Source organism: Pelophylax lessonae (genome assembly GCF_965119305.1).
Source record: "Pelophylax lessonae genome assembly, chromosome: 7".
Lineage (NCBI taxonomy): Eukaryota > Metazoa > Chordata > Amphibia > Anura > Ranidae > Pelophylax > Pelophylax lessonae.
In genome coordinates, this window is record NC_138774.1 from 67757847 (window position 1) to 67782063 (window position 24217).

General features: G+C 44.9%; 1 protein-coding gene across 1 annotated transcript in view; it reads right to left on the reverse strand.

Annotated features, from left to right (window-relative positions):
- Positions 1-24217, reverse strand: part of LOC309559478 (cytochrome P450 2G1-like) — a 133521-nt gene that overhangs the window by 36016 nt on the left and 73288 nt on the right. Inside the window, exons 5-6 of the mRNA XM_082262752.1 lie at positions 18377-18537; positions 11577-11753 (exon numbers count right to left, since the gene is read on the reverse strand). Of these exons, the coding sequence (XP_082118878.1) occupies positions 11577-11753; positions 18377-18537 (338 nt within the window). The remainder of the gene's footprint in view (positions 1-11576; positions 11754-18376; positions 18538-24217) is intronic.

Consider the following 24217-nt stretch of genomic DNA (forward strand, 5'->3'; position numbering starts at 1 on the left):
TGGAGGATGAAGATGACTCCACAGTTATGGGGGATGGAGCTGATGAATGGATGCAGGCCAAGACTCTGGTTAAGCCTCCGGACCAGCTGGAACTCAGCGAGGCTGAACTTAAGGAGGAATTCACTCGTATCCTGACTGCAAACAACCCTCATGCCCCCCAGAACATTGTGAGGTACAGTTTTAAGGAACTGGCCTACAAACCCATTAGCATTGTGGACCAGCTGGCCGTACACTTCTCCCTGGATGGAAACATGTTAAACGAAGACTCTGATAAAGCGCGGCGACAGATGGCGAAGTTGGGAGTCATTGAAGAGACTCAGACCAACGACTCCACAGAGCCGGGAGACAAAGATACAGATGGGAAGTCTGACGCTAAGGCTAGTGAAGAATGGACAGAAGGTGAGGAAATACCATCCAGGAACAAGGAGGAGAGAAAACTGACCAACCAGTTCAATTATAGCGAGAGAGCGTCCCAGAGCATTAACAAACCCCTGCGGGAGCGAGCTTCTCAGACAGAGCCACCTCCAAGGGCCACCTTCTCCGCCACTGCAAACCAGTGGAAATTCAACCCACCACACGCTTCACACATGGGCGGAGCATGGGAACGTATGATTGGGATGGCAAGGCGCATACTGGATTCTATGTTGCTTGATGTGAGTTCTTCACGTCTTACCCATGAAGTACTTACTACATTCCTTGCTGAGGTCGCAGCAATAATCAACTCAAGACCGCTGACAGCTGTATCCACAGACCCAGAATGTCCAACTGTTTTAACTCCAGCTGCATTATTGAGCCGGAAAATTGGACAGATCCCAGCACCAAAGAGCATCTTTGATGAAAAGGACATATATAAACGTCAATGGAGATATGCTCAATACTTTGCAGACTGTTTCTGGGACAGATGGAGGAGGGAATACCTCACACTTCTTCAAGGACGTAAAAAGTGGCAAACCCAGAAGCCTAACTTAAAGGAAGGGGACCTGGTTCTTCTAAAAGAAAAGCAAACCAATCGGATCCAGTGGCCAGTTGGAGTTATTTCAAAGGCCATTGCTAGTGATGATGGAAAGGTCCGAAGTGTGGAAGTCAGGATTGTAAAGGACAGGAGCCCAAAAACCTTCCTGAGACCAGTCACTGAGACAGTCCTAATTATGCCTGTTTCCAAAAATTCTGATTCAGCGTTATGTAAAGGAGTCACTTAGATCTCTAGCATAGTTAGCTTAGAGGAGAGGGCTACATAGCATTTTACTGTATGCAATGTTAATTGTATGTTTATGGAAAATAATTGTGTAGTGGTATCTCACGATACCAGGCGGGGAGTGTGCTGCCACGCAGCTTTAACTGTCTAGCAATTGTTATTACATGTTATGTTATGCTATGTTATTGGTATCTTCCTAGCACCCCTGCTGTTTCTGGCTAGATGGTTTCTCCCATCTCCATTTTCCTGCTGTAACTGCCATTTTGTTTAGTTGTTTTGAGGAGACTGCAGAGTGTGGAAGCTGTGTAACTTCATTGTAAATTTACCTATGGAAAAGCCTCTATGTTTATGCCTTTGCTAACTTGAAGCATAAAGAAGCATTGGAGAACACCTCTGGAGTCTTTATTCATTGAGTAAACTATCTGTTAAAGCCATCATTCAACCTGCTGCACACACTTAGAGACTGGGGGTCTACAAGAAGGTCACAGGTACAATCGATGCTGAGACAGAACAACTGGCAACCTCACCAAATTTCACTGGATTCTAAAGGGACGAGAAACAAGTAAGCATTATACTGAATCACAGCCTGAGTCAAGACCTACCAAAACCTATTAACAGTGGATCAGCAGAATTCCTCTATTTACCCAGAGACTGTATTCTAACTGGATGTTTGTACTGCAATCAAAACCTGTCACAGTAAAAGTTGTGAGTTGTATCCTACCACTGTCTACCTCATTCTTCACTATTGCTATTACAACTGGTTGTACCACCATTAACGGTACTGGCGTCACGACAAATACCATCAAGGGACCCAGCCACCACAAGCACTCTAAACACCCCGGTCATCACGGGCACCTCAACCACCATCTTGGCTGGCGTTTCCCTATCACAGAGCGTGCCCCGGAGGATTTCGTGCTGTCTTCCTCTTCACTGTGCGACCAGCCCAGGGAGGCTTTCTGCTAACCGTGAGTAAACCGATGAACTGTATTATTGCTGTCTCTCATCGGCCCACCGTGCACCTCACGTGTCACCCCTGCGGTTCTGGCTCGTCGCATAAAAATTTGGCGTCACGAACAGGATATTAACCCCTGCGCCTTATCTAAAAGACTGTCGCATCAGAATAAGCCCCTTTGCTTTATTGAGAGACTGTTTACTTATTGCACACTGTGTGGGGCCACAGAACTGTTTAAACTGTTTCAAAGTCGCATGGAATTGTTATCCCAGTTAACAGCATAAAAATCGCAGCATCCAAAGAGAGGAAATCAGACAATTGTGTGTCAACAAAACTGCTTGCTGTATTTGAATTGACTGTTTCTTTTCACTTAAAATGGCTGCTGGAGACCTTCTTGTTCAAAAATTTCTGCGCCATCACTGTGGATAAGTTAGTGACACCCCCTGAAGAGCGGGAAATTTTGGTGCCACCCATTTATGCAAAATTGTCCAGCCAGCCCGCCTTACCTTTGCTGTGTCAATCCTGGGAGTAGAGTGTGACAAACGCACGCCCCAGAAGTCGCGAGACTTCGCATGCGAGTAAAAGAAGAGAAAATAATCGCATTGCTTGCTGTCCGAGCAGTAATCGCAACCTGTCAGCTGCCTCTACTAACTATAAGCAGCACTAATAGCAGGAACTCTGCCAGAGACCCAAAATCAACATTGCTGCAGCATTGTATTCAGCCGACATTAAATTCTTAAAGGGCCATACACCCGCAAGACAGCGGTCGCCCATAGCAACGCCGCACAAAAAGTGTCTAAAAACGCATTTGACTTACCTAACTATAATTCACCTGCTGTCACCATGTCTGTGCATGAAGATGACGTGCAGCCTGACCTCAGCGGACCCCCTGAAGCAGCTGCAGTCGGTCCCAGTGCAATACCAACCGCTGCAGCACCAAGCTTAATGCCTTTAACCATGCCTTATTATTTTGGGGCCCCCTGGTTCCCACGATATTCTGGAGAAATTCATACTTTAAGGGACTTTAAAGAAAAAATTCTTGCTGTGTTCAGATTGTACCCCATATCCTCAGAGCAACAGATGGAGATTCTTCTTGCGCAATTGGAAGGAGCTGCGCTCAGAGAAGTAAAATCTTGGCCGAGCTCAGAGAGAAGGACCATGGAGCAGATTTTTGAATGTCTCTACACCACCTTTAAACCCAGAACCGTGTCAGAGGTCAAGATCAGTGATGATCGAACTTTTGAAAAGTTCGGTTCGACCAGAACACCCGAACTTCACGAAAGTTCGGTTCGGATTTCAGAACCCCATTGAAATCAATGGGACCCGAACTTCTGTAATCAAAAAACACCATTTTTAAGCCCTAAAACCCAATAAATGCCCCTAAAAAGTGCCTAGGGTTCTGGGTCATGCCCCAGGGACTATTAATCACACAAAAAAAAGTTCTTAAAAATTGTCATTTTTGATAAAAAAGCCAATTATTGAAAAATTAAAAAAAAAAAAAAAAGAGATTTTTTTGATTTTTACTTTGGATTTAGTATCTGGGGGGTCTAAAGGGTGTGCATGTGAAGTTTCAGCTCTGTAGCATGTCCAGAACCATGAAAAAAAAAAGATAATTTTTCAGTAGAACAGGGATGTGGTTCGGGAGCCTCCTTTAACTTTAACACCTATATGATCTTTTTTTCTGGTTCTGGACATGCTACAGAGCTGAAACTTCACAGGTACACCTTTTAGACCCCCCAGACACAAAATCACACAAAAAAAGTTCTTAAAAATTGTCATTTTTGATAAAAAAGCCAATTATTGAAAAATTAAAAAAAAAAAAAAAAAAAAGAGATTTTTTGATTTTTACTTTGGATTTAGTATCTGGGGGGTCTAAAAGGTGTGCATGTGAAGTTTCAGGTCTGTAGCATGTCCAGAACCCCCCAAAAATTAGCATTTTCTTATAATTTTTATTAGAACAGGAATACGGCTTCTCTACGGCGCTTTTTCTTGCATTTATCGGGCATTTTTGGAGGCAGGCATGACTTTTTTTGGATTTAGTGTCTGGGGGGTCTAAAAAGTGTACCTGTGAAGTTTCAGCTCTGTAGCATGTCCAGAACCAGAAAAAAAGATAATTTTTCAGTAGAGCAGGGATGGTGGGACCCCTCTTTTACACTTATATGATCTTTTTTTGGGGTTCTGGACATGCTACAGAGCTGAAACTTCACAGGTACACCTTTTAGACCCCCCAGACACAAAATCACACAAAAAAAGTTCTTAAAAATTGTCATTTTTGATAAAAAAGCCAATTATTGAAAAATTAAAAAAAAAAAAAAAAAAAGAGATTTTTTGATTTTTACTTTGGATTTAGTATCTGGGGGGTCTAAAAGGTGTGCATGTGAAGTTTCAGGTCTGTAGCATGTCCAGAACCAGAAAAAAAAGATCGTTTGTATTAGAAAACTTTAAGCACAGGAATATGGCTTCTCTGCTGTAACACCTTGCCGGTTTAATAGCAGGCATTTTTTTGGGTTCTTTGCAGTCAGGAAAAACATCTGAACTTGTGTATAGTAGTACTGTGCACAAGTTCTGATGTTTTGCCTGCCTCCAAAATTCCCCAAAAAATGCCAGCAAAAACACACCTGGGCATTTTTTTTTTTGACGCTAGCGTTTTTTTTTGGCATTTTTTGGGGTTCTTTTGAGGCAGGCAAAATATCTGAACATGTGTATAGGGGGGATATATAGACATATATGTCTGAATATATACCCCTAGACATATATAGGTGTGATAGTAGCAGAAATAAATGCTTGCGCTAATGAAATCATTTACAGTAATATATTTCTGCTACTATCACACCTATATATGTCTCGGGGTATATATTCAGACATATATGCCTATATATACACCCTATACACATGTTCAGATGTTTTGCCTGCCTCAAAAGAACCCCAAAAAATGCCAAAAAAAACGCTAGCGTCAAAAAAAAAATGCCCAGGTGTGTTTTTGCTGGCATTTTTTGGGGATTTTGGAGGCAGGCAAAACATCAGAACTTGTGCACAGTACCACTATACACAAGTTCAGATGTTTTTCCTGACTGCAAAGAACCCAAAAAAATGCCTGCTATTAAACCGGCAAGGTGTTACAGCAGAGAAGCCATATTCCTGTGCTTAAAGTTTTCTAATACAAACGATCTTTTTTTTTCTGGTTCTGGACATGCTACAGACCTGAAACTTCACATGCACACCTTTTAGACCCCCCAGATACTAAATCCAAAGTAAAAATCAAAAAATCTCTTTTTTTTTTTTTTTTTTTTTTTTTTAATTTTTCAATAATTGGCTTTTTTATCAAAAATGACAATTTTTAAGAACTTTTTTTGTGTGATTTTGTGTCTGGGGGGTCTAAAAGGTGTACCTGTGAAGTTTCAGCTCTGTAGCATGTCCAGAACCCCAAAAAAAGATCATATAAGTGTAAAAGAGGGGTCCCACCATCCCTGCTCTACTGAAAAATTATCTTTTTTTCTGGTTCTGGACATGCTACAGAGCTGAAACTTCACAGGTACACTTTTTAGACCCCCCAGACACTAAATCCAAAAAAAGTCATGCCTGCCTCCAAAAATGCCCGATAAATGCAAGAAAAAGCGCCGTAGAGAAGCCGTATTCCTGTTCTAATAAAAATTATAAGAAAATGCTAATTTTTGGGGGGTTCTGGACATGCTACAGAGCTGAAACTTCACATGTACACTTTTTAGACCCCCCAGATACTAAATCCAAAGTAAAAATCAAAAAATCTCTTTTTTTTTTTTTTTTTTTTTTTTTAATTTTTCAATAATTGGCTTTTTTATCAAAAATGACAATTTTTAAGAACTTTTTTTTGTGTGATTTTGTGTCTGGGGGGTCTAAAAGGTGTACCTGTGAAGTTTCAGCTCTGTAGCATGTCCAGAACCATAAAAAAAAAGATCGTTTGTATTAGAAAACTTTAAGCACAGGAATATGGCTTCTCTGCTGTAACACCTTGCCGGTTTAATAGCAGGCATTTTTTTGGGTTCTTTGCAGTCAGGAAAAACATCTGAACTTGTGTATAGTGGTACTGTGCACAAGTTCTGATGTTTTGCCTGCCTCCAAAACCCCCCAAAAAATGCCAGCAAAAACACACCTGGGCATTTTTTTTTTGACGCTAGCGTTTTTTTGGGCATTTTTTGGGGTTCTTTTGAGGCAGGCAAAACATCTGAACTTGTGTATAGTGGTACTGTGCACAAGTTCTGATGTTTTGCCTGCCTCCAAAACCCCCCAAAAAATGCCAGCAAAAACACACCTGGGCATTTTTTTTTTTGACACTAGCGTTTTTTTGGCATTTTTTGGGGTTCTTTTGAGGCAGGCAAAACATCTGAACATGTGTATAGGGGGTATATATAGGCATATATGTCTGAATATATACCCCTAGACATATATAGGTGTGATAGTAGCAGAAATATATTACTGTAAATGATTTCATTAGCGCAAGCATTTATTTCTGCTACTATCACACCTATATATGTCTAGGGGTATATATTCAGACATATATGTCTATATATACCCCCTATACACATATTCAGATGTCATGTCTGACATCAAACATGTCCTCAAAAAAGCACTGGCAGTGGCAGCCCCTGCAGCATTAAAAAATGCTTGCTGGTGAGAAGCCACATTCCTGTCCCGAAGCAGAGAAATGATCATTTCTCTATAGCGGTCACCCTGCTATGGAAGGGTTTTGTCACCCTGCCATAGCAGTCACTGTCAGTTAACCCTACACTACACTACGGTCCCCTGACACTTAACACTTTCCCTACAGAAACTAAATTTTTGAAGCTAACTTAAGTGTAAAGGAGCACTCTAACTACACTAGATATCCCTTTCCTCACACTAAAAATAGCTAAATGACACTTTTAAAGTAAAATTAACAGAACTGCTTCCACTCTCTTCCATGTCCAGTATAACAATGCTGGGAATATGGCGGGGGCGATCTTATATACTGTGGGGCGTATTCACTAATGATTGGTCTAGGGACCCCCTAGTCACTCCAATCACATTCCTAGCATTCTTCTGCCCCCTCAATTGGCTTTTGCTAATGGTTCTGGTCCAATCACGGGCTTTTAAAGCCCATTTCCTGAAGCATTGCATTTTGGGCGGTTCTGGTTGCCGAATTCCGAACTTTTTGGGCAAAAAGTTCTAAATTCGGCCGAACCTCGAACACCCAATGTTCGGGCCGAACCGATGGTGGACCCGAACCGTTCGATCATCCCTAGTCAAGATGAGGTTCTTCAGCAAGAAACAGCAATCTAGTGAGTCACTCAGAGACTTTGCATTATCTTTGCAGGAAGCCCTTAGAGCTGTTGTCCAAGTAGACCCCCGTGAGGCAGAGAATCAGGACAAAACCCTGAAAGAACAATTTATTGAAGGGGTCAATACAGACAATCTAAAGAGCCAACTAAGAATGTTAGCCGCCCAACATCCAAGAGCTACCTTCTTAGATTTCAAAGAATTAGCTATCAGCATACTGGAAAAAAAACCACCAACAGAACCTGTTAGATCTGTTGAAGTGCCTGTATCACAGCTGGTTACCCCTGTAAAGTCTTTACCTATAGTCAGTCAGGCAACCCAAGCTCCAGTTACTGACACAGTTGCTGCCTTGACTGAGCAAGTCCATTTCCTGACTAAAAGTCTGGAGAAAGTCCACCAAAAATTGGAACAATGGGAGAAACCATTAATGCTAGAGGATGAGAAACCTGTGTCCAGAAGACTCTTCCCCTCCAATTATAGAGAGACTTATTCCAGAAATTCGGGCGGACGCCCCCCTGACCGCACTAGTACCCCTAAGCGGCCAATCTGCACGTACTGTCACAAACCAGGCCATACAGAAGCAACCTGCTGGCAGTTAAACGGGAAACCCCCGAGGCCAAGGACCACCCCTCGGGAGGTAAATCAATAGGTCCAGAAGATCCCCACTGGATGCCAAGGTACGTAGGATCCCGTCCAGAAGTGGCACTTCAAATAAATGGAGTTCCTTTTGTTGCCCTAGTAGACACAGGATCCCAAGTCACCACCATCCAACAAGCAGCCTTTGAAAAATACTGGGATCAAAATCAGCTTACCCAGCCTCCAGAATCCTGGCTGAGTCTCATAGCCAGTAACGGCAAACCCGTACCAGTCCATGGTTATTGGGAACCTACCATTCAAGTAGGAGGAACTACACTACCTCGACAAGGCCTTATTGTGGTACGAGTCAAAAGCAATAACCCTGACCCTCCAATAGTCCTAGGAATGAATGTCCTCAGGAACTGTTATGTTGAGATGCTAGAAGCCTTGCACCAGTTAGTGCCTACTGCCTCTCCTGATTCTAAGAAGGTGATCCAACAAACCATCCGGGTACTAAATGCACAACAGAGATTCACCAACGAAAAAGGAGAAATTTGCTGTGCCCGCATCCGGGATAAGCAACCTGTGATCCTCAAACCCAACACCGAAACTCTCTTGTGGTGCCGAGCTGTAGTCGGAATTCAAGGTCAAGACTACAAAGCCCTGGTAGAGCCTGTTGTTTTGGAAGACTATCCTCTAGTTAGAGCTGCAAGGAGCCTTGTAACCGTCTCTGAAGGTAAAGTGCCTATACGACTCCTAAACTTGAGTGATAGCAGTGTAACACTAACAAAACACCGTCCTATTGCACAGCTAATCCAAGTCACTTTTCAAGATGTCATCAGTGTGGCTACAGCTACCACAGAGCAAATTACCAAGAGACAGAACCCACAGGACCAACATGTGAACACATCCTGGTGGAAAGAACTTCATGTGGGAGATGCTTCCACACCAGCAAACCAAATTGAAGGAGTACTAAAAATTGTGAAGGAGCTTCACCATGCCTTCAGTAAGCATTCTACAGACTATGGAGAAGTGGATATCATCAAGCACTCCATCCCTACAGGTTCACACCCACCGATCAAGGAAAGATATCGGCCTATACCACCAACTATGTACCAATCCGTAAAGCAAATGATCCAAGAGATGAAGGACTCCAATGTCATTAGAGACAGCCATAGTCCATGGGCTGCACCTCTAGTCCTTGTCCGTAAAAAGGATGGTAACATCAGATTCTGTGTGGATTACAGAAAAATTAACCAAATCACCCACAAGGATGCTTACCCTTTACCACGCATAGAGGAATCTTTGACAGCTTTAGGATCTTCAGCCTACTTCTCTACCCTTGATTTAACCAGTGGATACTGGCAAGTACCAATGGCACCTGAAGATCGTGAGAAGACTGCATTTACCACCCCTATGGGCCTTTTTGAGTTCAACTGCATGCCTTTTGGACTTTGCAATGCGCCCGGAACTTTTCAAAGATTAATGGAGCGTTGTTTAGGACACAAAAATTTTGAAACCGTCCTGTTGTACTTAGACGATGTCATCATCTACTCCAAATCTTATGAAGATCACTTGAAACATTTGGCTGAAGTTTTTCAAGTCCTCATTAAACATGGACTCAAAGTCAAACCATCTAAGTGCTATCTACTGAAGTCAGAAGTCAAATACTTAGGGCATATTGTAAGCTCTGAAGGTGTTAAACCGGATCCAGAGAAGATAGCCGCAGTCCGAAATTGGCCTACTCCTACTACAGATGCAAGAATCATTCTTGAAATGTACCATGACCAATCGGGACACTTTGGAGTGCAGAAGACAGAAGCCACCATCCGTAGAAGATTCTACTGGATTGGGATGAGAGGAGACATTGAACAGTGGTGTCGAGAATGTTCCACCTGTGCTGTTGGAAGAAATGAAAAACATGACCAAAAAGCACCCTTACATCCCATTGTAAGCGGAACACCGCTAGAAATAGTTGCAATTGACCATGTGAAGCTGGAACCAAGTCGCTCAGGTTACACATACGCCATGACCATCATTGATCATTATACCAAATTTGTTGTAGCCGTACCTGTCAAGGACTTGACCGCTAAGACCACTGCAGATGCCTTCTGGAAACATTTCCTATTGCCACATGGATGCCCAGAAAGAATCCTTACAGATCAGGGATCTGCCTTTGAGTCGCAACTCTTCAAAGAACTGTGTACACTTCACAATTGCCAGAAAATCAGGACCACAGCCTACCACCCCCAAGGGAATGGACTTTGCGATAAAATGAACCAAACTTTAATTGAGATGTTAAGAGCAGTACCGCCTGCTACAAGAAGTGATTGGCCTACTCTATTGCCTCAATTGATGTACACCTACAACAACACCATTCACTGTTCTACTGGGTATACACCTTACTATCTCATGTTTAGCCGACAAGGTAAACTACCTGCTGACCATACTTTGGGCGTACAAGTGCCTGATGCACAGAGCGTGCCCCGGAGGATTTCGTGCTGTCTTCCTCTTCACTGTGCGACCAGCCCAGGGAGGCTTTCTGCTAACCGTGAGTAAACCGATGAACTGTATTATTGCTGTCTCTCATCGGCCCACCGTGCACCTCACGTGTCACCCCTGCGGTTCTGGCTCGTCGCAAACCCAGAAGGTGTAATTCTCAGCTGTCCTCTAGGGGGCAGTGCTACACATATAGTCTGCATTGTCATACCACAGATAGGAGATAATGGCACTTGAGTCCTCACGCCACCACTACATTCATTTATTTATTTTTTTTAAAGGGGATATTTTGCTAGAAAATTTTGATAACTAAAGAATGTGCTTCGTCCTAGGGCGGGGGGGGGGGGGGGGTTGACTAAAGCAAACTGTTACTTTGATGAGTGGTTTTCTGCTTGAAACCTATTTCTTGGATTAGGTCTGGAAGAATTAGAACCACTGCCATGCTTTTATTGCTGTGTGTGACCTTACTGGGGAATTTCCCCTCACTGGAGTGGCCGGGAGTCAGAGTAATAGGAAGTAACAGGAAATTTCTCTAGTGGGGAGAGAGACAGGAACTTTGTTGGCAAGTTTGTGGTCACATTTTTTTATTTTTTTTATTTTGTATGTCGGTGCCTTCTTATTCTGGCGGAACCTTTGCATGTTGTGTTGCCACAAGGGTAATAAGTGAGGAAAAATCTCCCCAACAGAATGAACAGACTAGAATATGAACCTTTCAAGATAAGAATACGGGCAGAATTTCAAACCCTTCTCCACTCTATTGAAGTCTAAAAAAGTTTTACTTGGAGGTGAGCTTTCAAATTTAAGAGAGTTCATGGCTCATTGTTAAACATAGTATAGCGTGATGAAGCGATTAGAGGCATCTTGAAAGCTTGCCATTTTAATCTCCTTGGTTAACCAATTAAAGGTATCAGTTTGTTTGTTTTATGTGCTTCTATCTATGGCCCAAAGTACATTCTGCTATTGGTAGCCATATTGGCTACAGCTATCTACAAACAATTGTTACATGATCCCAAAATAAGCTGATTATTTGCTATGTGATGATTTGTCATCAGCATTTCTTACCTCTTCCATCTTTATTAGGAAACAGTCGATATAATCCCTGGGACAGTTTTGGTCCAGAGTTTCTTGATGCTCCTTGACCTTATCCATTACAAATGCTTTTAAAGTGTTGATATTCTTCCATGCTTTTTGATGAGGTCCAGGCAAATGACGGAAAAGTTTTGGGAAAGCATTTAGTAGCTGCAATAAAAAATAACCAATTATGAACTATCTGTATATGCAGGAGAAAGGCACAATAAAATATTATCTTTTCAAATAGCAATTTATATTTTCTTTAAGTTGGGTTCTTTTCCGGAGTTGTATAAATGTGCTTTACATGCATTTGGCCAACTCAGAACCACAGAATTATATCTAATATCTAACTTACATTCAGTTATTTTGGGCTTGTATCATTGTGTAAGACTCATTTCCTAGAGAGTAGGAGACTTTCATGTTGAGCTTGGAGGGCCATATATCAAGCGAAGGGTGGAAACATGACATACTTGCTATGTATTCTTAGACTAGAGCCTGTTTGTTTATGACACTAGCAGAAGCTTCTGAGCTGCACAATTAGCGAATGTCTTCATACAACATCCTAAAGCATTAGTTGAGCTCTCTTAGCTGTGGCATCTAAGACTCGACCCAACAGACATGGACTGTCTTTCGACCATTGCTCCCACTGGTCATCTTGTGAATCTTGTACATCATCTTCCAATACATTTTGACTCCACTGTAATACGTTACTCTCTCAGTATAGCTACTGTTGTATGGCTGCATACCTTGCTTGCTCTCTACCTTATCCAATCAGAGAACACTTTGCATTCATTGGGAAAATGTAAAGCACTCTCTGAATGGCACCAGTGCTGAGTGGATGACCTCCTGTATTCACAATGCAGCAGGGCAGCTACTCGGCTGCTCGGCACGGGACCCAGAAGCTAGTGGAGAACACTGTAGAAGCGGCGCCTACCACCATGATTTCCAGCTTCCCTAGGGATCGTCCAGGAATTGCATTTATCAAAATATATCAAGATGGTGGAACTGGCACACTGTGGATTTACTTTAAGCATCATTTTTGCACTAAGATGCACTTTTCTGATAACTGTCTGGAGGTGGATATCACTGAAATCCATTTGTGGATATTCCATCTGTTCATCATTTGGGATCAACTTTTAGACACTATATTATCCACGTCACGACCGCCCTATAGCAGTTTTACTGTTACAGGGTGGCCGCTGTGCACCAGATCATATATATATATATATATATATATATATATATATATATATATATATAAATGAGATTCCGCACTTCCGGGTCTGGGGGCGCGAAGGTGCACCGCAGTTGGCTTGTTTCCGCTGTGATTATGCACAGAGGGAGCAGATCAATTGGTACGGCGAACTCAATGTCCACCGGCACCCTATGATCGTTCGTTACAGAGGCTGAATGGCAGTAAAAAAGGCAGACTGCCGTTCTGTCACTAGAGAAAGCATGGACCCTGTGTTCCTGCAAAGCAGGGGCAAGGATCCATGTCTTCCCTTAGTAAAAGCACTCCCATATAGTACTCCAACACTGGCTAGGCACACAGTTAACCCTTTGATCGCCCCTGATGTTAACCCCTCCCAGCCGCTGTCATTAGTACAGTGGGAATGCATATTTTTAGCACTGAACACTGTATTAGTGTCACTGGTTCCCAAATAGGTGTAAGTTAGTGATTTATCTGCTGCAATATCACAGTCCCGCTATAAGTTGCTATAAGATATCTGGTTCTCACAGGCCATCTTTTTGACTCTGCTGTTACAAATGTGTCCTACTATGCCCCTAACAAAAGACCAAAGTTCTTTCTTTCACAACTGCTCCACGTGGTCGACTCCCATAAAATAGGCACAGTAATGATTTGCGGGGACTCAAACCAAGTCCTCTCTCCTTTCCGGGACAAATCCCCGGCTGCACCATCGGGGAACCCCAAAAAACTCTCACTTTCCCAACTAATCAGCAGACAACTGGCAAGAAACTAACCCAAGCAAACGGTGATACATGTATTAATCTCACCCCCCATAATACTTTTTCACGCATTGACCATGTGTACCTATACATCGGGATGTTGCCTGAAATCCTAACATCTATGATTTTCCCCATCACATGGTCCGTCCATAGTGCAGTGTGCACCAGCGTAGCCTCTACCATGCCTAAAGCGCATGATCCCACCTGGAATCTCAATGATACTTTGATAAAAAAAAAAACATCACATCGGCTGAAAATCGCACGAGCTCTCTCGGAATACTCTCTGCTGCCTTTGACACAGTAGACCACCCCCTCCTCCTCAAAAAACCCCACTCCTTTGGCCTCCGTGACCGTACTCTTCACTGGTTCTCATCCTACCTATCCCAATGCACCTTTAGTGCTACTTACAACTCTACTACCTCCTCTCCTCGTCCTTTCTCGGTTGGGGTCCCCCAAGGTTCTGTCCTTGGAACACTCCTTTTCTCAATCTACACCTCCTCCCTGGGTCAGCTGATTGCCTCCCATGGCTTTCAAAATCATCTCTACGCTGATAACACCCAAATCTATCTCTCCACCCCTCAGCTCACTCCTTCAGTCTCCTCACGCATCACCAGCTTCCTAACAGACATATCAGCCTGGATGTCACATCACTTCCTCAAACTCAACCTATCCAAAACCGAGTTCATGGTATTTCCTCCCCCACGGTCCTCTTCCCCTGATTTCTCTGTCAACATCAACGGCACAACTATCAACCCGGCCACCCATGCCAAGGTCCTAGGTATAATCCTGGACTCTGAACTATCCTTTCAGCCACACATCCAGTCACTGTCCAAAGCTTGCCGCCTCAACCTCCGCAACATCTCCAAGATACATTCCTTCCTAACCAATGATGACTCAACGCTTCTAATCCATTCCCTGGTCATCTCTTGTCTCGATTACTGCAACTCCATTCTCATTGGCTTACCTTTAAAAAGACTAACCCCCCTTCAGTCCATCATGAACGCTGCTGCCAGGCTCATCCACCTTGCAAACCCCTCTGTGTCTGCTACCCCTCTTTGCCAATCCCTCCATTGGCTGCCACTGAACCAACAAATTAAATTCAAGTTACTAACCATAACCTACAAAGCCATCCATAACTTGGTGCCCAGCTACATCACTAATCTGGTCTCAAAATACCAACCAACTCGTTCTCTTCGTTCCTCCCAGGACCTCCTGCTCTCTAGCTCCCTTGTAACCACTTCCCATGCTCGTCTCCAGGACTTCTCCCGAGCTTTTCCCATCCTCTGGAATGCTCTACCCCCATCTGTCCGACTATCTCCAACTTTGTCTACTTTCAGACGATCCCTGAAAACACATCTCTTCAGAGAAATATATCTGGCATCCACCTAACAACTGTACTTTTATTTTCTCCATCAGCCCATCCCCCACAGTTATTACCTCTTGTATCTCTTGACCGTCCCTCTTAAATTGTAAGCTCTAACGAGCAGTGTCCTCTGATTCCTACTGTATTAAAGTGTATTGTATGGTCTTATATGAATTTCACTTTCCAAAAAGTCCCCACTTTTTGAAATGGGTCAAAATAATTGTAAATGGGTCTTGTCCCTATACAATAAACCTAGAGCTTATATAAAATATGCGGGTTACAAATCGGATGTGTTTAATGTAGGGCAAGGGACGTGTCAAGGGTGCCCCCTATTACCTTTTACTATTTGCTCAAATTATAGAACCCTTGGCTCAGCATATTAGGATAGACCCCTCGATCACGAGAAAAGAACTGGGTGGGCACCACCACAAACTCTTGTTTATTCACGGACGATATGCTCCTATTTCTAACATCTCTACACATATCTGCCCCAACCTCCTGCACACTCTAAACTAATTCGTTGTCATCTCTGGTCTACAAGTTAACATCCAAAAATCCATAGCTCTGAAAGTCTCTCTCCCCGCAGCTGAGCTCCATTTAGCTCAAACAGTGTTACCTTTTTTGTGGACCCCACATCACCTTCCCTATTTAGGTGTCCAGTTCACTACCAATATCTCCAATTTGCTCTCTGCAAATTACACCCCCTTACTGAAAAAGGTCACAGAACTATTAATGCTCTGGGCATCCCTTTCACTCTCCTGGGTAGGTAAAATGAATACCATTAAAATGGCTATACTTCCCAAATTCCTGTACTTGTTCAGGGTTCTCCCGATTCCTATACCGGCACATTTTTTGTGTATCATACAACGTATAACAATAACGTTCACCTGGGGTCCGGTTAGACCTACAGAACCACCTTATATCTCCCTAAAATGCATGGCAGCCCAGGTTTTCCCAACTTCACCTCTTATTACAAGGTGGCACAGTTAGCACAACTGACTAAATATCATGCCATCAAAGAGATTCCACTTTGGGCTGTGATAGAATCAGTGGAAGGGGACCCCCTCTCAGTCTCCAATCTATTATGGCTACTCCCTAAAACGGGCACATACATAACCAACCCGATTACAAAACACTATCTCGCGATATGGGATAGTGAGAAAGCGATTCATAGCCTACAATCTTTGCATGACCCACTCCTCTCATTTCTCAAGAATCCATCCTTTTACCCAGCTTGGGAATCCCCGTAACTAGTTCACAACTGGCCTTATGAATTTATACAACATGGTCACGTCGACATCTCTACTAACTTTCCCAAACTTATGCGAAACATTCCATTTACCTCAAACCAAAATTTTCCAATATCTACAAATTAAATTTTTTTTCCCCATACATAACTAGGGGCATTTGCTGAATCAACTCTCTCCATTAGTATATATATGTTTTAAGGACCAATACACTAGAGGTCTGATCTCGACTCTCTACATCCAATTGCTTACTAAACCAGAGGCAGGGCCTTCCCCATATGTAGCTAAATGGGAAAGTGATTTAGGGTGCACACTTGACAGAGCAGAGTGAAAATTGGTCTGCTACTAAATCCTCATCTTCCAATTTTATTGTGGTGGAGGTCTCCTACAAAGTTCTTATACGTTGGTACTTGGTTCCTGCCAGAATCGCTAAGTTTGGATCTAACCCAGTGGTTCTCAACTCCTGTCTTCAGGACCCACTAACAGGCCAGGGTTGCAAGATAACTGAAATACATCACAGGTGATATAATTTGCTGCTCAGTGATTGCAGCATTCTAGTCTGCATCTCCCCAATGTAATACTTAAAATCTGGCCTGTTAGTGGGTCCTGGGGACAGGAGTTGAGAACCACTGACCTAACCAATCAGCACTCTGCTTTTGCAGCTGCTCCAAGCTGGGCACACACTTCTATATATGGTGGCAATGCCCAATTGCCAACTCCTTCTGGACAGAGGTCCTCACACTAACCTCTAAGATGTTTGATATACACCTCTTACCAGACCTGGCAACAGTGCTACAAAATTTGAAACCGGACCTTCTAACACGTAAGCAATTTAAACTCCTTAGACAGCTCCTTACAGCTGCGAAGCAGACTACAACCAACACTTGGAAAACACCCACATTAAATATATTGGAAACCAAACATAGGATGAACTGTTAAGCATAGGATAACACTGTTACATGCCAAGATGGAGGCTTTGGACAACGACACATTGGACAAATCTGACAATCTATGGATGCCATGGATAACTAAGGGCCTTCCACCAGGCCTTAACAAACTGGTACTCCTCTCCTGGTACATAACGTCCCACTGGACATACCATTTATGTCTCGCTTGGGGTTGCTCTATCCTTGGGATTCTCTTCCTCTCTTCCCTATTTCCCCCCCTACATTCCGATCGGTCTTTCCTTCTCATCCCCTTCTCCTTTCTCCCTACATCCATATCAACTCAGCCAACATCACAATAACCTCTCCTAGAACTATTCAACCTAAAATGCCCTCTATATGGACTTTGCAAGCACGCATAAGTGTGATATCATTCTCACCAGCACAATGAAGATTTGTTGCTAGATTATAACAATACTGTATTATCTGAGGCTGCGCCCAGAGGCTTCTTTCTTACGAGCATAGTTTGTCATTACACCATAGCACACCTCTCAGCTATACAGACATTAGCAGATGGGTCCTTGCACTGCTAACATTCTACTTACACCAACATCCGCATAGTTCTCTAATGACTAATTTGAATGGTTCCTTATATCAAATATTTCTTTCCTTGCTCATTCCGACTTGTATCACCCTTGTACCGAGAAATTATGAGAGGGTCATGTTGTCTACCCCCTCATCCTGGTACAGTTTATTCCCATATGGGGGGCTCGGGGAGGAGCAACAGCATCTCCCATCTTACTCTCACACCTCGACAATATATAACTCCGTCTTCTTCAAATTCAAATGTTGTTATTGTTTTGTCACCTGCGTGCACTCACACATACATATGTTTTGTGCAACAGATATGGAAATGATTGTTCACCTTTCTTCTTTTAGTTGTTCTTTCTGAAAATTCTAATAAAACATTTTGAACAAAAAAAAAGAAGTTTGCATTCAACAAACTACTTCTTCATTTTCAATAAGTGTCGGGAAGATACCCCAACATGTTTATCTACACCATAAGACAACCTTAATTAAATTGTTGGTGTCAGGTAATGCCAGAATTTCTTTCTTAAAACACAAGCTATTCAATTTTTTTCTTTTGTTCTATCCTTTTTTAAAGTTATAATGGAAGTGATGGTATGAGAATACCTGCTCCTTTGGGAACCCCTATGATCTCCATTGATTATAGACTTGATTGGACTTCAAAAAGCTTAGAAGCCAGCAATAATTATTTTACATTCATAGCTTAAATTCAGTCCAGCTATCAACAGATGATGTGTTTACCTGCCCAGCTAGTGAATTTACTATTCCAAAGGCTTCTTTTATCAAAGCAAGGAGGCCAAGAAACTTCTTGTCTTCATAATCAAAACGTTCACCAAATACGATGGAGCATATCACGTTGGATACTGCCAGAGTCAAGAGGTATGTGGGATCAATAGATGAACCTGAAAGGAGATTGAAATATTCTCAGATTAAAAGAGTTATATGATGATACATGGTTGTTAGGTTGGATTAGAAGAAAATATGATGGCAATTTATTAGAAAAAAAAAAAAAAAACACCCCTGACTTCTGTTTTTTTATTTTGCTTAATACATTGATTTCTTATGATCATCAACTGCATCAAGTGGCCATAATGCAAAATGTTCCTGACTGAGGCATTTCAGGAAAAATAACACATTATGGCAATTAAGGAATAGGGAAAATAGAGAATCAATGTAGAAAAAAAAAATCTTCCAAATTTATGATGGTTTGGTGAATGCTTGTGGCATTTGTTCAGCACATTTTTACAAATAGACCCCTAAGTGTTGTTACATTAGCTGGACAAGGCCTAAAAGCAAACCAAGGATAAATGCTGTAATTGGAAGTTGATATTCTACAGGGTAGATAAGTCCAGGCACTAATGCCACATTCTGCTACAAGCAGAGTCACTCCTAAAAATATAGGTCAGTTAATTGTAAGATGAATTTCCAGCTTAGGGCCCCATTCACACTAGCAAATGGAGCCATTAGCTATTACATGCGGGAAACCCAGCTGGAGTTCTCTGTGATTATCTGTGGGCAGAAGCCCTGTTGAAATAAATAGTAGGCTGACTGTTCCTGCAGCTAATTGTGGCTGCTTGCATGCAATCACTGATGCAGCAAATACCTCTGCATGTCTGTGCCCAGGGCCAATCATTTGCATGTGACCTTTTCATGATCAATCGATCCTGAGCTGATGATACAACATGGAACCCCTTCCTCCATGCTCAAAACAAAATAAGCCATCAGAAGTGTAAAGAAGGACCATTGCTCTCTTTGTGGAATGTCTAATGCCCCCGATGAATCACATCTAGAGTTGAGCGGACACCTGGATGTCCGTGTTCGGCGGGTTCGGCCGAACTTAAAAAAAAAGTCCGGGTCCGTGTCCCGGACTTTTGCCAAACTTTTCCCGGACACCGAACCCCATTGAAGTCAATGGGGACCCGAACTTTCAGGCACTAAAATGGCTCTAAAACACCAATGGAAAGGGCTAGAGTGCTGCAAATGGCAGCAAAACGTAGTTAAGAGCATGGCAAGTGCTCTGCAAACAAATGTGGATAGGGAAATAACTTAAAACAACAAAAAAAAAAACAGAAAAAAAAAACAATGTTCTTCATCTCTGAAGGACGAGGCCCATATGGAGTAGGAGGGAGGTTGAGGTGGTGGTGGATGTGGCGGTGTCATAGGCGTGCGCACAGGGTGTGCCGGGTGTACCTGGGCACACCCTAAACACCTAGGGCACATTAGCATTATCGCTCTGTTTGCCAGTGAGGAGATGGGAAAGATCTCCCTCGGACCTGCTCTGCTCTATTTCACTTTGCCAGCAGGGAGAGTAATGTATCGGGGCCATGTACATGTAGGCAAACACATGCATGTGTATTTAAACTTTGGGGTGCACACCCTAATGCAATAGGCTGCGCACACCTATGGGCGGTGTAGGTGGAAGCGGTGGTGGAGGAGGACCAGGGCCGGATTAAGAGATTCATGGGCTTGGTGCTGAGGATTTTGAAGGGCCTTAAGGGCCGTGCCTTGGCATGCACCCAGAGGAGGAAGGGTGCAGCTATGCATTCCTAATTCAACATGGGATGCGGTCTCTGAAGCCCATAAACACATCCATGCATCGGCAACTGTCCCTCCTTGTCCGGCCTTCGTGCTGTGTGGGGAGGTTCTGAGGGAGCTGCCTGGGGAAGCGAGCATAGAAGCCAGACTTCTGTGTTTACAAGTGACAGAAGAGCGGTAACAGTGAATATGGCCAACCCGGGGCCTATATTAAGGTAGGGGCCTGGAGCTGCAGTTCCAATAGCCCCTATGTTAATCTGGCCCTGAGGAGGACGAGGTAGCCAACACTGCTTTTTTTCAGAAATTTTAAATGAGGGTATACCCCAAAAGAGTGAGAAAGAGCAAAAATAGAACAATGGCTGGGTAAGGTCGGTATCCATCGCTATTCTGCACAAAAGTACGGAAAAGTCCAGTGGGATCCATGCCTGGTTCATTTTAATGAACGTGAGCTTGTCCACATTGTCTCTGGACAGGCGGCTGCGCTTGTCTGTGATAACGCCCCCAGCCGTGCTAAATACCCGTTCAGATAATACACTGGCAGCAGGGCACGCCAGCACCTCCAAGGCGTAAAGGGCAAGCTCAGGCCATATGCCCAACTTGGAGACCCAGAAGTTGAAGTGGGCAGACCCGTCATTCAGTACGTCTAGGCGTGTGCACACATACTGCTCCACCATGTTGGTGAAATGCTGCCTCCTGCTAAGACGTTCTATATGAGCTGCTGGTGCTGCTGTTTGTTGTGGCGTGCTGACAAAGCTTTTCCACATTTCAGCCATGCTAACCCTGCCTTCTGAGGTGCTGGCAGTGCCCTGGTTGCATTGGTGACCTCTTCCTCCTCCTCCTCCGCCTTGTGCTTCCACTGTGGCCCCGCTGTCAGGTGGGAATGCCAGCAGCATCGCATCTACCAGCGTGCGCTTGTACTCGCGCATCTTGCGATCGCGCTCCAGTGAGTGAATTAAGGACGGTACGTTGTCCTTGTAACGGGGATCCAGCAGCGTGGCCACCCAGTAATCAGCACTAGTTAGAATGGGGGCAACTCGGCAGTCGTTGTGGAGACACTGCAGCATGTAATCGCTCATGTGTGCCAGGCTGCCCAGAGGCAACGAAAGGCTGTCCTCTGTGGGAGGTGTATCGTCTGTGTCCTTTGTATCCCCCCAGCCACGCACCAGTGATGGCCATGAGCTGGCCTGGGTGCCACCCTGCTGTGAACATGGTTCCCTCTCCTCCTCCAGCTCCTCCTCCTCATCCTCCTCATCCTCCAGAACTGTGCCCCTGCTGGACAATTGTGTCCTTGGCGTTTGTGTGTGCAGGAACCCACCCTCGGAGCCCCTTGTGAATGACTGCCCTGAAAGCCTTGGAAATGTTACCTCTTCATCCTCCTCCTCCTCCTCCTCATCCTGTGCCACATCCTCTTCCATCATCGCCCAAATTGTTTTTTCAAGGAGGCATAGAAGTGGGATAGTTAAGCTGACAACGGCGTCATCGGCACTGGCCATGTTGGTGGAGTACTCAAAACAGCGCAACAAGGCACACAGGTCTCGCATGGAGGCCTAGTTATTGGTGGTGAAGTGGTGCTGTTCCGCAGAGCGACTCACGCGTGCGTGCTGCAGCTGAAACTCCACTATGGCCTGCTGCTGCTCGCACAGTCTTTCCAGCATGTGCAAGGTGGAGTTCCACCTTGTGGGCACATCACATATGAGGCGGTGAGCGGGAAGGCCGAAGTTACGATGCATCGCTGACAGGCGAGCAGCAGCAGGGTGAGAACGCCGAAAGTGCGCACAGACGGCCCGCACTTTCTGCAGCAGCTCTGACATATCGGGGTAGTTTTTAAGGAACCTCTGCACCACCAAATTTAGCACATGCGCCAGGCAAGGGATGTGCGTCAAACCGGCTAGGCCCAGAGCTGCTATGAGATTTCGCCCGTTATCGCACACCACCAGGCCGGGCTTGAGGCTCGCTGGCAGCAACCACTCATTTGTCTGCTGTTCCATGCTCCTCCACAACTCCTGCGCAGTGTGTGGTTTTTCCCCCAAACAGGCAAGTTTTAAAACTGCCTGCTGTCGTTTACCCCTGGCCGTGTGTCACGGAACCATGAACCAGACGTACAACAACAGATAAGTGAAAATAAGAAAGCTTTATTGAAAAACAAGCTGTAAAGCAAAAGTCCAAACGGATGGCGAAACTGATGCAGAGTCTTTTGCGAAGCCAGGGGTCGGGAACCAGCAGGGTAGTCAGACGAAGCCAGGATCAGGAACCAGCAGGGTAGTCAGACGAAGCCAGGAACAGGAACCAGAAGCAGCAGCAGTCTTAGAAGCATGTGAACACAGGAGGACCAAGCAGGGAACTGAAGCCACAGACCTCCTATATATATGAGCTAGGCATCCAGCTCCTCCCAGTGGGAAGGAGGAGCCGCAGGGTAGGAGGCTACAAGAAACCCAGAAACCAAGATGGCCGCCAGCACATGTCAAACGAAGGAGAACAGCAAGAAGGTAAGACCATGACAGTACCTCCCCCTCAAGGGCCCCTCCTCCGCGGAGTAAAGAACTGTTTCTGAGGGAAGCGTGCGTGGAAGGCTCGGAGCAAGGCAGGAGCATGGACATCTGCGGAGGGAACCCAGGAACGCTCCTCTGGACCATAACCACGCCAATGAACCAAAAACTGCACCCGACCGCGGACCAGGCGTGAGTCCAGGATATTGCTCACCTCATACTCCTCACGATTGCCCACTTGGACCGGACGAGGCCGAGGAACCGAGGAAGTGAAACGATTACACACCAGTGGCTTCAACAGGGAGACATGAAACACGTTGGAGATCCGCATGCCAGGAGGAAGCGCAAGGGCATAGGCTACCGGGTTTACCCTGCGAAGCACTCGGAAGGGACCAACAAAGCGAGGCGCCAGCTTGGGAGTGGGCACTCGAAGGTTGAGGTTGCGGGTGGACAACCATACACGGTCTCCGGCCTGGTAGGAAGGAGCAGGCGCTCGTCTGCGATCAGCCTGGAGTCTCTGGCGCTGCGCAGAGACCTCAAGGGACCTCTGGATCTGTACCCAAGAAGCACGTAGGACGGAAAGGTGATCCTCCACAGCCGGAATATCCTGGGGAGAGAATACCTCCGGTAACACGGCAGGTTGGAACCCATAGTTGGCCATGAAGGGAGACGTCCCAGAGGAAGAGTTCACCGCCGTGTTCCTGGCAAACTCAGCCCAAGGCAGGAGGTCAACCCAATTGTCTTGGTGATCGGAGACATAGCAACGAAGGAATTGCTCCAAGGCCTGATTGGATCGTTCTGCGGCCCCATTGGACTGAGGGTGGTAGGCCGAGGAGAAGGAGAGATGAATCCCTAACTGGGAGCAAAAGGCGCGCCAGAACCTGGACACAAACTGACTCCCCCGATCCGACACAATCTCCTTGGGCAAACCGTGCAACCGGAAGACCTCCCTGGCAAAAATCGTGGCCAACTCCTGTGCAGAGGGTAACTTCTTGAGAGGAACACAGTGGCACATTTTGGAAAACCGATCCACAATCATGAGAATGACCGTATGGCCTCGGGATGCAGGGAGGTCCACAATGAAATCCATCCCCAGGTGTGACCATGGGCGCTCCCCGGTGGCTAAGGGTTGCAGAAGGCCCAACGGAAGGTGCCGAGGAGACTTACTCTGGGCACAAACGGAGCATGCCGCTACATATGCGGCGATGTCGGAACGTAGGGAAGGCCACCAGAACAGACGTGAAACAGCCCAGGACAGCTGATTCTTTCCAGGATGCCCCGCGGTCTTGGAGTTATGGTAGGTTCGCAACAACCGAGTGCGCAACTCCTCAGGCACAAAACATCTGCCGTTGGGTCTCCCAGAGGGAGCACCAGATTGAGCCGCCAAAATCTGCTCACCCAGGGGAGAGGTCAGGCTGGTGCGAATGGCGGCCAGGATCTGATTCGGAGGTATGACTGAAGTCGGAATCGACTCCTCCCTGGACAGGTCGGAGTACTGCCGTGATAAGGCATCTGCCCTGATGTTCTTGGAACCGGGTAGGTAGGAGACCACGTAATTAAA